The 14,014-nt window shown below is 40.1% G+C and overlaps 1 protein-coding gene across 3 annotated transcripts in view; it reads left to right on the top strand.

Annotated features, from left to right (window-relative positions):
• The window catches only part of LOC108976157, a 151,438-nt gene extending 141,524 nt beyond the window's left edge, over positions 1-9,914 (top strand). For all 3 annotated transcript variants that reach the window (XM_018945090.1, XM_018945091.1, XM_018945088.1), the window contains 3 exons: positions 4,341-4,469; positions 4,553-4,858; positions 4,919-9,914. In XM_018945090.1, coding sequence (XP_018800635.1) covers positions 4,341-4,469; positions 4,553-4,858; positions 4,919-9,607 — 5,124 coding nt within the window. In that variant the 3' untranslated portion in view covers positions 9,608-9,914. The remainder of the gene's footprint in view (positions 1-4,340; positions 4,470-4,552; positions 4,859-4,918) is intronic.
• The last annotated feature ends 4,100 nt before the right edge of the window (positions 9,915-14,014 follow it).

The following is a 14,014-nucleotide window of genomic DNA, read 5'->3' as shown; positions in this document are numbered from 1 at the left end:
CAACACGAAAAATTAAAATTAAAGAAACAAATTATAAAATCAAAAAAAAAAAACATCAAAAATGTGAACGCTTTAATTCAATATACATAAATAACGCTAAAAGTTCAAGTTATCAGACACACTGCAGTCTTTGAGAACCAGTTCAGTTCGCACTGTTGTCAACCAGCTGGCAAAGCACCTGCGCGTTTGTTCTAAATATTATTTTTTTATAGATAAATTTAATTTTTTTTTACAATTGCCACAATTAACCACTCCATTGAATTGTGAATGAATACATAAATATGCATGAGCGCTAAATGAAGTTGACTGAGAATTGCGTTGAGACATGTGAAAATCGCCAGCTTGACGGTCAGAGCAGACTTTGTACAAATCATTGATATTTACGCGCCACTTTTTCTTATATTGAGAAGCTGAACACATAATTACATATATACTTATTTGTGGCTAAGAAGGCATTAATTTTGTGTTGAAGGACAATTTACAAAAGCAATAACAAAGTAAAAAAAAATAAATGATTTACTGAAGCGGTTAGTAGACTCTTTAGACGAGTGAGCAATGCTTTGCTATGAGATCTGATATTTGAATATTTAGTTTTCTTAAAACGCGCAGATTATTTTAACTTTTTGAATGACGAATGAAAATATCATGACAAAAATTTTGAAATATAAAAAATGTTATGACATAAATAACAGATATACCATATTTAATTATATTTGAATATTTAACTGCTAAAAGATTACTATTTTTGCTCTAGTCTAATTTTGCTTCAAATAATTGGCTAATAAAATCTGACAATTAGATAAATTTCTATGATCGAAGAAAATATACCCACTCATTATAGTTCGTATACATATGGATATTAGAAAAATATTCTAATTTCATCACTTTTAATATTTTTTCAACTGGTGCCATAGTAACTAGTTGCGGACTAGTTCACTTATGAAAATATTTACTGTTATTTTATTACAATATACACAATTTAAAAGTATTGTACGAAATTATCAGACCAAAAATGGAATCTATTAACAACTAGTGGAAACGTTACCAGCTTTAGACCAATTCAAAAGTCTTAAAATTTTCTACATGGCGCTCTATTATTGAATGTCTACTTATATTGGAAGTAGTGTTATATGTAGCGGTACTGGGGTGCTGTGCGCAGATTTTGTTTTTCATTTTAGATTTTTAATTAATTTTTTGCATAAATCTTTATAAGAGGAGAATACGATATTAATTACGTAGGTGCGGGTATGATTGGTTGATCTAAGCCTCCAATGAAAATACATCACTTTTAAATGAAAAAAGGAATTTATTGTAAAAGCAAATCGAAGAAATACTAACAGTTTATTTATTTAAATGCTAAGCTGTTTATTGCAGCTAGTAGCTGCTTAGCTTTTAGAATCTTGATAAATAATTAAAATAGTTGTATACATATGTAAGTGAATACTCTAAAATTAAAATGTAAAAAATATAGGTATGCCATAATAATCAATGTTTTGCAATTTTTCCTATTTTTATGTCATACCATAGTTGTTATGCAACAACTGGTACGCCATAGATATCATGGCATACATATGTATATCATGAGATAATACTTTACGAAACATTTTCTAATTCTTATATTATATTATAAGCCTTACGCAATAATTGACAAGACAGAAATTTTATGACATAAGTATTGTGAGACAATTTTTACTCCATTTTTTTTAACTTTGATGCAAAATTGTTCTAAATTTCTTATGTCCTACCATATATTATGTAGTAAACGGTGTGACATAAATGTTTTGATGCGAAGTTATTTTTTAAATTCTTATGGCATACCATAAGTACTGTGTAATAATTGGTCAGACATAAATATCATGATACAAATATTATGAAACATTTTTTTCCAAATTTTAAGTGAAATTGTTTTTTAATTTGTCATGTAATACCAGAAATATAACTGGTAAGTCATAAATGTCATGACATAAATATTATGGCATAATTTTTTTCTCAAATGTTTTTCTAAATTTCGATAACAGTTTGTTTGCATGTCAAAACCACCAACTGTGGTCAATTAGATTAGCTAAATTTAAGCTAGGCTTAAATAAATTCCTTATATAGCTCCAAATTGATATAGATTTCCCATATAAAGCAAAACTAAATTGGTTAAAAGTACTTTTTACATACATTTGCCAATATTATACATGAATATAAATATATACATATATAACATATGTATGTATAAAGCATAGCATTAGTAAATATGATAAAATGATCTCATGTAAGCATTCATAATCGCTTTAATGCTTACCATAGTTTACTTAATCGCCCACACTGCCAATCTCTGCCTTAGCTGTTCTTGATCTGATTGTGCCAACAGTATTAGTTCCACTCATTGCCCAATCAGGAAGCATGACAAAATAGATTTAGCTCGCCGCTTGCTTTCCAGCGCAAAATGCCAAGTGAAAATGAAAGCAAATTGCAAGAAATGGCCCTGAGCTTGCCATTTGATCGTGATCATATTGAACGCGAGCACATATACATACATATGTATATATTTCTTTTGTTATTTTTACTTTATTTGTCATATTGTTTTTGTTTTGTGGCTTGAATATACTGTAATTTACTTCACTCTTTAGCACTTCAACAAGTTGGCAAGACAGCGCGACCCACACCCATTCGCCATCATTAGAAGTGGAGGGAATAAATCTCAAAAAATAACAATAAAGTTAATAAGCAAAACATACACACGCCCCATAATTGCTAGGGAAAAACAATAAACAGCTTAACTCAAGTGGTAACAGAGTATTGTCGCTATCATTTATCAACTATTGCCTTACAACACTGTGTTGAAAAACTATGGGTACAGCAATAAAAATATATAGTAGGGCATAAAAAGCAAGAACCATATATTTTTTCAGTAAGACTAAGGGGTTTCGTAGATCCTAAAAACAAAGACTGGGTCATTGACATTAAAATTTTTTTAAAAATTGCATGTCACATCGAGGGAACATTCAGGGTCTCGTACTTGGTGGTAATAGAACGTTAATAAAGTTAAAATTTTATTTATTCAAATGAGTTCCAATGATCTGATAATTCCGAACTATATGACCTTCCGCGAATATTTACGAAAGGCCTTATTATAATAGAATTGAAAGCGGTGAGATAACCAGCCTTTCTTCTCTCTGGCTTTTTCATACATTCCATACATATTTTTGGTCAGGAATATATGTACTATATAACCTAACCTACTACTAATCTCCGAATCGAAATAAGTTCTCATCTAGAATTTGTTAGCGGTTTATGATCCACTAAAAATTTAAAAAGCTAATGACATCACCCAAAAAACTAGAAACCTCGGTCGAACAACTAGCGAACTCTTCAGTACTGGTTTAAAGTCTAAGACACGAGCATTTGTATCATTAAGGTAATGCAATATTGAATTTGACTCGATATAATTTATACCAAATAAGCTATTATAGAAACACCGAGTAAGATGCACAAACTTTGAGAATTTCTGAACTCCCACATTGATATTTTTTTTCAAGGTCTTTGAGAAAGTTTAACTAGAGTAGGGTATATGAGCCCATAAGTCGCTTGAAAACAGCTGTTTCATAATTTTTCACCATGTGTTTCATCTAATTAAGTAGATTTTTAATGCCTTCAGCTGCTCCAGTTCGCAATCTCCACAACTAGTTTGCCTACAACTGCTTAGTTACTAAAGACACTGTGTACACTTAGTCAAGTGGATTAACTTAAATGTCCATTAGTAGCGATTTAAAGCACTCTAACACGTGCTGCCACAACAATAGCCAGCACAACTACGCCCTCAGTCGCCACATTGACTGCCGACTTTGGATAGTCAGCCGCGCGCTTAATCAGTGGGCGTCCTTTTCCGGTGTGAACACAGCATTATTCATGCCAAAGCAATAGCAACAGCAATGCTAAAATACTCACCCCTAGCGGTCAAGTAGTCCACCGTCCATTTTTGGTCAAGCGACTCAACGGCTTTTGAATTTGTCGAACAATCACCGCGTTAAGTACGGCTTAAGCTCATTCACAGTTCAACAGCTCGAGTTTGATTGCACGTAAACTATAAAGTTTACAGCAGCAAAGCTTGCTGAGCTGACGCTTATTCACTTTTGAGCCCTGAATGAACCCACGCAACTCTTGGGTCACACCATTTTCAGTTCGGACATGAAAAATTATTTTTGCCGAAATTTTTAATTGAAAACCGATAGTTTATGCTGATGCTTTTCTAATTATACGCAGTTATAGTAAACTAAAAACAAAACATGCACAAATTTGGTTGCAACTTCTGATTTTTAATTAATTTGTTTTTGTTACTGTTTCCTTTTCAGATGGTACACTATGTCTCGGCATCAGCGTTGACCTCACAAAATAGCTTGGCAGTGCAAAATCACCAGCAACTCACATTTGGTCAGCTGCTGCGCGCCGCCGGTAATATGGGTGACATCAGAGATTGTCCGGTAAGTGGCGCCTAATAAATTGCTTCCCCCGTCATATTACCAAATATTCGCATTTGCTAAACCCGTTTCTCGTCATTTTCTAGAATGCTTGTGGCGCTAAGATCGGCATCTGTCGTGCGTTGCTCAATCGACCGGATGTCGTTTCGATTGGCATCGTGTGGGACTCGGAACGTCCTGCCGCCGATCAAGTACATGCTGTACTCAAGGCCATCGGCACCAGTTTACGTCTGTCGGACGTCTTCCATCAAGTCGCCGAACATCGTTGGGCACAAAACGTGCAACATGAGTTGGTCGGCATTGTCTCGTATTACGGTAAACACTATACAACCTTCTTCTTCCACACCAAACTCAAGGTTTGGGTGTACTTCGATGATGCAAATGTCAAGGAGGTAAGTGTGACACATTTGCTACATAAGCCGATAATCTAACTAAAAGTAACTACTTCTTAGGTCGGTCCCAACTGGGAAGGCGTCGTCGACAAATGCAGTCGCGGTCGCTATCAACCGCTGTTGCTGCTCTACGCTGTGCCACAGCCACCTTCGGGCGGCACACAATTCGCGCCGGAGACCACACAATCCACGCTTGTACGTCGCGCCATAACGCCGAGCCCCATCACGCCGGATAAACCGAACCTGGGCAATACACGTCGTGCCATCACACCAACACCATTACGCTCGCCCAACGACTATCAGAATTTGAGTGTTATACAAAAGAACATCTTTGCTGGTGCTGCTGTGGTTGCAACCAAGAACAACAACACAAATACCGGCAACAACACCACCAATGATGAAACAGATGCTTATATACGCCGCAAGACGGTGGAGCACGTGCTGAATGCACAGCAATATCAGAATTTGAGCGTTGTGCAGGATAAGATCTTCGCCAACAATAACGGTAATGTTACGAATACCCAAACAGCCGATGAGAAGGATGGCGATATATTGGCACACAAGATCGGCAAAGTACTTAATGCGCAGATGGTGCGCAAATATCATCTGCAGCTACAACGCAGTCAAAGCGCTGAGTCGGGACATGTTAGCGGTGGCTCTTCGAATGGCTCATCACCGCCCAGTGATGGTCTGACTATGCCAGATCATTTGAATCAACCGAGACGTCGCGATTCGGGCAACTGGTCGGGTGACCGCAATAGCGCAAGCTCTGCCTCATCCACCACGCTAGATAATCCCTATCTCTATATGGTGGGCAAACGTAATCCACCCGCAGTGCCACAAAGTCCGACACGCAATGGTTTACCATACGATCCCGGTTATGATTCGTTTTCGTTGAGCTCAACTGATTCGTATCCACCGAAACATCATTTGAATCCACAACTGGCGAAGATACCCGAAGCTGCCGCTTCAACTATACTCTCGGGTGATTGCGAAAAGCTGTGTCACGAGGCCGATCAGCTATTGGAGAAATCGCGTCTCGTCGAGGAGTCACACGATTTGGAGACCGCATTGGTACTCTGTAATGCCGCTGCCGGACGTGCACGCGCCGCCATGGATGCGCCCTACAGCAATCCACACACCATGACATTCGCACGCATGAAACACAACACATGCGTAATGCGTGCACGCAGCTTACATCGTCGCATATTGGTAGAGAAGGGCGCCGATATGGATGCCATGCCAGAGATGAAGCATATGCGTGAGGGCAGCAACAGCAGCGTGAAACATGTGCGTCAAAATAGCAAGGATAAGACTTTGGATAAGCTGCCGACCCCGGCAAATGCAAATGCCGCCAATGCGGCAACCGCTGCAGCCAACAAAAGCATCGAGATCTATGCAACGCTGCCGAAAAAGAAGAGTCCACTGAAGGCACTAGCAGCCGCTGTGGGCAACGATGACAATGCCATCGAGTACGAGCCAGCCGCACCTGTTGTTGCGAAGCCGGAGCGTGAGAGTCGCTCAATCTTCGGCCGTAGTAGCAGTAAATCGGAGAAGGAGAAGCGCAGTCGCAGTGAAGATCGCAATAAGCTGACGCGTGAGTTCTCATTGACGGAAACTTTGTTGGTAAACGCCAAGGATACGCTGAAGAAGCACAAAGAGGACAAGGATGAGAAGAAGGAGAAAGATAAAAATGGCAAAAAGCAGCATAAGATACGACGCAAACTCTTAATGGGTGGACTCATAAGACGAAAAAACCGCTCTATGCCTGATTTGACCGAAGCTGGCGATGATGCCGCCAATCAGAAGGAGGCGCCCGCACCGCTCGCCACTTCAGTGGACGACAGCTCAGTCGGTTTGAATGGCAAGAATGGCATGAGCGGCTATATTTCCGAGGGTCACTTCGACTATCGTGACTCGAATAATGCAAATCCGAATTTAGAGCGCAGCAAATTGATGCGTAAGAGCTTCCACGGTAGCGGACGTCAATTGACTGTGGTCGCTAAGGTAGCGCCACCACCGCCCATGCGCACAAGCTCAGCGCTAACACCACAGCAATTGCAGCAACAGCTGGCACTACAACAACAGCAAGACGCTGCGGTGTTGCAACATTTCCATCACGAAGCGAATCTCTCCAATGTTTCGGTTATGAGCTCCAACACGTCCATCAGCGAAGACTCATGCCAGACCATTATCACAACGTGCGCGCAGGTGCACAACGAACAGAGTCCGCTGAAGGACAGCTTGTATCAGACAACAAATGGTGTGCCACAATATCAACACTATAACGGTTATAGCGCCACACCAGTCGATTTGGGTCGAGATGAAGTCGATGTACCAACAGGCAACGCCAACGGTACTGCTAACGGCAACGTTAACACCAACGCTGGCAGTAATACAGCCGATGCACCACTCGAACTACCGCCATACCCGAGCCCCCCGCAATCGGTCTGCCATTCGCGTCAAGCCAGCGAGGATTTCCCACCACCACCGCCGGAGATCGATCTTGAGCCGCTGAACCACCAGATCAGCCAACTGCAAGTACTCGAAGCAAATAAACAGCAGCGCAGCATGGAGACGCTTGAGGGCACCACCAGCATTTTGGCACAATTGCAGCAGCGTCACCAGCTCATGAAGTTGCGCAAAGAGCAGGCAACACCCACTTGTGAACCCACAAATTGGCTGAAAGAGTTACAGGCCAAGCAAACCGATCTCAGAAATGCCCAACAGCGTGCTACCACAGACTCGCCAATCGTACAGCTGACGCAGCAGTCGTCCAATGGCGTACGAGAATTGGCGAACCGTTTCGAACAAACGAAAGCAACCAGTGCAGGTGAACAACCACCGCTACGTTCATACTCGTCACAAGAGTTGCTTAACCCTGGCAGCAAGCCCACGATACGTACACAAATGAATGGGCTACCGCCAGCGCCGCTCGCGCACAAGAGCGAATCGGATGAAGTGGATTGCGCGCCGCAGCGCTTGCAACGTCTGCCTCCACACCAGGTGCTGCCAAAGCCCAAATACGAAGTGCCACAATCGCAAATCGCCGAAGAACTGCGCGAAGTTGAGATGCTCAACACAATGGTGCAGCAAACGCTGAGCAATGCGCAGGTGGCGCAACAGCAACAACAACAGCTGCAACAACCACAGCAAGGCGCGCAACAGAGCAGCGCGGCCGCAGCCACCGCGTTGCCGAAGCGCGTCAAGAAGAAGAGCGTTTCATTCTGCGATCAAGTCATACTTGTGGCGACGGCAGACAATGAGGAGGACGACGACTTCATACCGAATCCGATTTTGGAGCGTGTTTTGCGCACGGCGCAAAATCCCAACGAGAAGGTAACCGCGCACCTCATACAACAACAACAGCAAAATATGATACGCTTGCCGACGGAAGCGCCATCGCGCATTGTGCAACCACTGCCACCAGCGGTGCAACAACAACAGCAACAGCATCAACCACAACAACATCATGCGCAACAACAACTGTCGGCGTCGCTACCATTGGCGCAGCCGTCGCCAATGTTGGGCAACGATCGCCGCCCCTCGCCGCTGCAGGGTCAAGATATGCAACGCTACGTGCAAGTGCAACGCCCACAGCTCGAAGCGCTGCGCCAACAGCAGCAGCAAATTCAACAACAGCAGCAGCAGGAGCAGCGCCAACAGCAACAATCCGCTATGCCATATATGCCAGCGGGACAAGTGTACACGCCCATGCAGGACATCTATCGCATGCAGCACCAGCAACAACAACAACAGCAACAGCAGCCACAGCCACAGTATGCAACGCAGTTGACGTCAGCGCATCAGCAACACGCACTGTACGAAGAGCGCATGCATGCCAACAACAACAGCAGCAACAACAATCACGCGTTGCTTGCCGCGCGCACGAGCATGAGCGGCATCGCTAATGTTGCCACGCAGCAACATATGCAGATGTTAGCAGCTCAACAACAGCAGCAGCAACAACAACAACAGCAACACTTGGATGCACAATCCAGTTACGTGAGCATACCGCGCTCACACGCCAACCATCAACAGCAAAGCTACTCCGTGCAACTACAGAAGCACCAGCAGCTCTTGCAACAACACCAACAGCAACAATTGCCAACCAGCAACGGCTACTATCCCGGCGTGCCAGGTTTGGACACCGTACCGCTACCATCACCCTACCAGCGTGTACCCCTGCCACACGGCTATGGCAGCGAACAATTCCCACCGCCTTCCCTCAACAATATGCCGAAACCTCAGCATCCCTACCCCTCACCCAACACAGCCACACACCTTACCAATGGGACGCCCTCACCCTACTTCCCCGTGCCGCAAAATGCCGCCGTCGCGCTAGCCAACGCACAGCCGCCGCACACGAAGGCATCGCACCAGAAGAAGGTCAGTTTCGAGCCCGGCACGAAAGGCGAAACGGACTCGCTCTGCAACGGCAGCAACAATCACAACAGCAACGCCAGTAATATGTCAGCAGCATTACCACCAAAACCGTTGGGTCTCAGCGCCGCCACAGCCAATAATAGCTCCGCTGCCTCGCAACAGAACGGTCTGCCGCCGCCAGTGCTGTTGGACAGCAGCGTCAATGTGACGGCCATACCGACACGCGTTTACAACAACGCCATTGTCAAGGCATCCGCCAAAGCGGTGGAGTGCAATCTGTGTCGAAAGCGTCACATCATCGCGCCCGCCGTCTACTGCACCAACTGCGAATACTACCTGCAGATGTTGAACAGTCGGCGATGAAACGCGCGCGCCATGAAGTAACGCGTTGGCCAGCGCGCGCTCAGCGCCATGCGTTTTGAGCGCGGCGCTGTTAATAAGCAATTATCGCTGTGCGAATTTAGTTTTGCATTTCACTAGCGTTAAGCATTCACATTGCTCATTAATCATAATCATAGAACTTAGTGCTAAAATAATTCGTAAAATAGTTGTAAAATTAGACTTTAAATGAAAATATGGAATCTCAAGCAAAGCTGCCTTACATTGCAGTTCAAGTGCAATTTGTTAGGAAATAAATGAAGAAGCTTGTTGCAGACATTAATGCAGGTAAGTATTAACTCACACTTACAAGAGCTTACAAATTTAGTTATAGTGCATACACACATACATATAAATACTTTAAACTGTGGCCTTTGAAGTATCACATGCTGTTTATTGGCGCAACCCTTTCAATTCTAACCTCAAAAATTAAATAAAATAAAAAAATGCATGCAATTCCTTTATGGTTCTACATAAAGAACAATTGGCATATAGGCATAAATATATCTGAAATCTTAAATATATAAACAACAACGAAAATTCGCTTTAAAAACTGAATTTTATAAAAGCTTTTAGTCCTTGACTATCAAAAGAAAATGCATAACTCTTCCACTTCGTTTAACAATTTAGTTAGTGCTTGTATATTACATACACGCACACATTTATGTTTTTAATTATTACACATATACATAGAAACGTACATGCATTTAAAAATAAAATTCATGAAAATCTCATAAATTAAAAACATTTATAATTATACTTATATATATATACATACATACAATTATTTGATATACTTATGCATACATATCTACGTTTAAATAAATATTTTTAAAATTAATTCGTAATCGCTTGTTTGTGTGCGTGCGGCTGTCGAGCGGCCCCTACACCGGCATTCGTTTGCCTTTCACAAATTAGTTTTACTTTATTTTTACCCTTAAATGCTATTTTTACTTAATTATACATAATTTTATAATATTTGCTAATTATTTTTATTATTATACATTATTATTATACATACATATTTTTATAGTTTCCACATCCATAAGTTTTATAATGTTTTTTCCAAACAGAAAAAAATGAGCAGACGAAAAAAACCGATACCGCAGCAAAGCAACAACAATAATTTGCCTAATAAATCAATAAATAAATAATATCTTTTTTACAGATACAAAAAATATATATCTTTTTACTCAACAAGCCAAAAATAATATTTAAGAACTGCTTTTAAGATTTGTTTCTAAAAACGTTTTGAGTGAGGCAAGTAGCTTAGTACTTTTACATTTATTAAGCTCTAGCGCTAGTTTTTTTTTTTTTTTTTTTTTTTTTTTTTTTTTTTTTTTTTTTTTTTTTTTTTTTTTTTTTTTTTTTTTTGTTATTGCTAGAATTTAAGAGTTTTGCCTTAAATATAAAATATATTCCTTTCTAGAAATTCTTACAGAAGTGTCTGTAAACTTTAGCATCTGTCACTCCTCCAATACTAAGCTCTGTTGTACACTTTCTGAACTATAGAGCACCATCTGACCTGTAATATACTATCTGATCAAATTTAACCCGGACTGTGGTATATTATAGTCATTATTGCTTCAAAATTAATGTCTCAATTAGCCTTCACCATTCGTTGCTGGGATTTTTTAAAAAGATCATTCTCTCAAGGTCTGAGAACAGTAAACAGTTTTTGGAATTTAGGTCAGTAGAAGAATATGGCACCAATTCAAAGCAAAATCTTTCTTTTTTTGGATGAGAGAATATGTAAATCATTCTCACTAATTAGTTTCTATGAGGTTTGCTTCCGTGTGATAGGTGTCCTGACAACTAGACTGTTTCCCTTTCAGATTCACGCGGTGAGGCTAAAGGACGCAACTTGTCAAGTGCTGGAAACATCTAGACACTTTCACTTCCATTGTCCGGCTTTCGCCAGATTAAGCTGTAGCATTTCGGTGCCCATACCTTTTACTAACCCGACGGGAATTGGTATTGACCTCTTCAATAAATTTGTGGCAAGCTCTAAGCATTTTTTCGATATGTGGCGATCGTTTTGATCCAAACTTAGGAGTTTCTGGGCATCACAACGAACAAGCGTCGCTAGCAGTCCAAGTGGGTTTATGCGTTGTTTTACTAAAAATCAGCCTAATAACTTACCCCTACCTAACCTCGAATTAATTCTAAGTTCTTTCAAACCAAAAACTTCCCAAATCTAAAAATTCTGTTCAAGCTCCCAAATACCGGAAATGTGGACTCCAGTTCATATGGTTGACTTTTGACTGAAAATATTGATCCATGTAAGGGATATAGAATTGAAATTCAAAGAGAATCTCTCTCTGGTGTCAAAAATTGGTTGAATCGGGTCAATATGGAGGCTAGATCAAGTTTTCGGCCTAATATAAAAGTTTTCGACATTCCAGGTGACTTTATACTTAGAGAGCGTGCTCTACTCATAACAGTGTATCTTTGTCCCTAAAATAGATACAATTGGCCGAAAACTTCATATAGCCCCCATATAACTAATATCAGGATTTTCGAACAACGGACTGACTTTACTCCATATGATTGGTGTTTCTACCTTAATGAAGCCCAGAGAACATATTTTTCGTAGGTGGCATATTTATACTTAGTATGTTACTGGTAGATAAAATCGAGTTAATACTACTCGCAACTGCCATATTATCTTGAAAGAATTCCTCGGACTTTGATTGCTAGTTGCAAGAATATAAAATATTCGGTTGCACCCGAATTTCACGCTTACTTACTTGTTTATTCATTATCATTTATTAGTCGCTATTATTCAGCTACCTTTTATATACATCCTAGAAGTATGCAACATATTTTTGAATGGATAAAGTAGCAAAATGAAGTCGATAAAGCGGTTCCCATTTAAAATAAAAAAGCAATAGGCAAAAAAAAAATACAAAAAAATGCGGAAGTGTTGTAGCTAACAACATTTTTGTTGTTTACATTAATATGTGAATAGTATTCGTTACTTCTAAACCGAATTAAAAAAAGAATATTTTTAAAGCAAAACTCATTTAACGATTTAAAACATTTTTTATTTATTGACGCGCAAACTAAAAATGGGCAAATGATGGCATATTAAACCAGTATGTATAAGTACGTATGTTTATGTGTTGCCTACAGATAGCGCTTGAACAGTAAATTTGAAATTTTGAAACTCTAATGCTGACATAAATCATTAGCCTTAAGAATTCAGACATCACAGACATTCAATGCAATTTCCTCATTGTGTTCAAATAAAGATAGGAGAACAGACATTCGCTTAAATGATTGCTTATGTGACTGCAAATACATACGTACATATGTATGTGTGCCTGTGCGTATATAAATAAAGTGATTAAAGTTAAAGTGTAAAACTTCACTGGAGGTCATTTCGCCGGCGTACGTGATAAAAGCGACATATGCACTTTGTACCGTTCTCATATACACATACCTACTTTACAGACATAACTGCATGCATACATACAGACAGCTGTGCAAGTACATATGCCCATAAATGTATGCGCATAGTTGGTGCAATTTTCCGACTGTATCACGTGTATGTGACGTGACTTTTCTATCGTAACGCTGCCGAAAGCAAACTTATGCCAAAAACAGTACACAACAACAACAGCAAAAAGAAGCATGAGCACATTGTACATATCTATGACCCAATTTATGCTTCCACCACAAAGCAAATGCTCATACAATTGGCCAGTCTCGCTCTCCCATGTGATGTTTATGTTTTTTGTTTACTTTTGAGAGTCGTCGATGGCGGCCGACGGCCAACCGTACACAGCCAGCCACCTAGCCCACTACAAGTCGAGTGCGTATACATATGCTCGTATAATTGAAGTTCTCTGAAATGTTTCACTGTAGCGTGCTATTACGCACGTGAATTTGTTTTTGCTTTACTCCATACGACCAACACGATGGGGAGCGCGATAATAGCAAAATCTACATACATTTATACAGATACTGAGTGCGGAGGGAGGTTAATGTACTCATAACTTATGTACCGAACAGTTGTATTTTTAAGCATGAAGAGTATTAGAAATAGGACTTTTTAATGGTATTATATATTTATAAATATAAGTGGGTTTCATGAACATTTTTTGCGAATATTTATAATCGTAAACTCATTCTTCCATCAGCTCTATGAAAAGTGGTATGAAAATGTTGATACTAAATTGAAGCCCTTTCAATTGACAAAAAGTTCAAAAACATATTCCTAAATTGTTTTTATTACTAAATTCATTCCTTAATTATTAAATTAAGTTTTAGTCGAGTAAGTTCATTTGTTTCAGATGTAGAATACCAATTTCAGTACTATAAATTCCTTAAAGATTAAAGAAAAGAATTTGTTTTTTTTTTTAATTTCTATGCCCGTTTTCAAATTTG

This window comes from Bactrocera latifrons, unplaced genomic scaffold (genome assembly GCF_001853355.1).
Source record: "Bactrocera latifrons isolate USDA-ARS-PBARC rearing strain unplaced genomic scaffold, ASM185335v1 scaffold_73, whole genome shotgun sequence".
NCBI lineage: Eukaryota > Metazoa > Arthropoda > Insecta > Diptera > Tephritidae > Bactrocera > Bactrocera latifrons.
The sequence above is the reverse complement of the archived record's forward strand: the minus strand, read 5'-3'. Positions and strand labels throughout refer to the sequence as shown.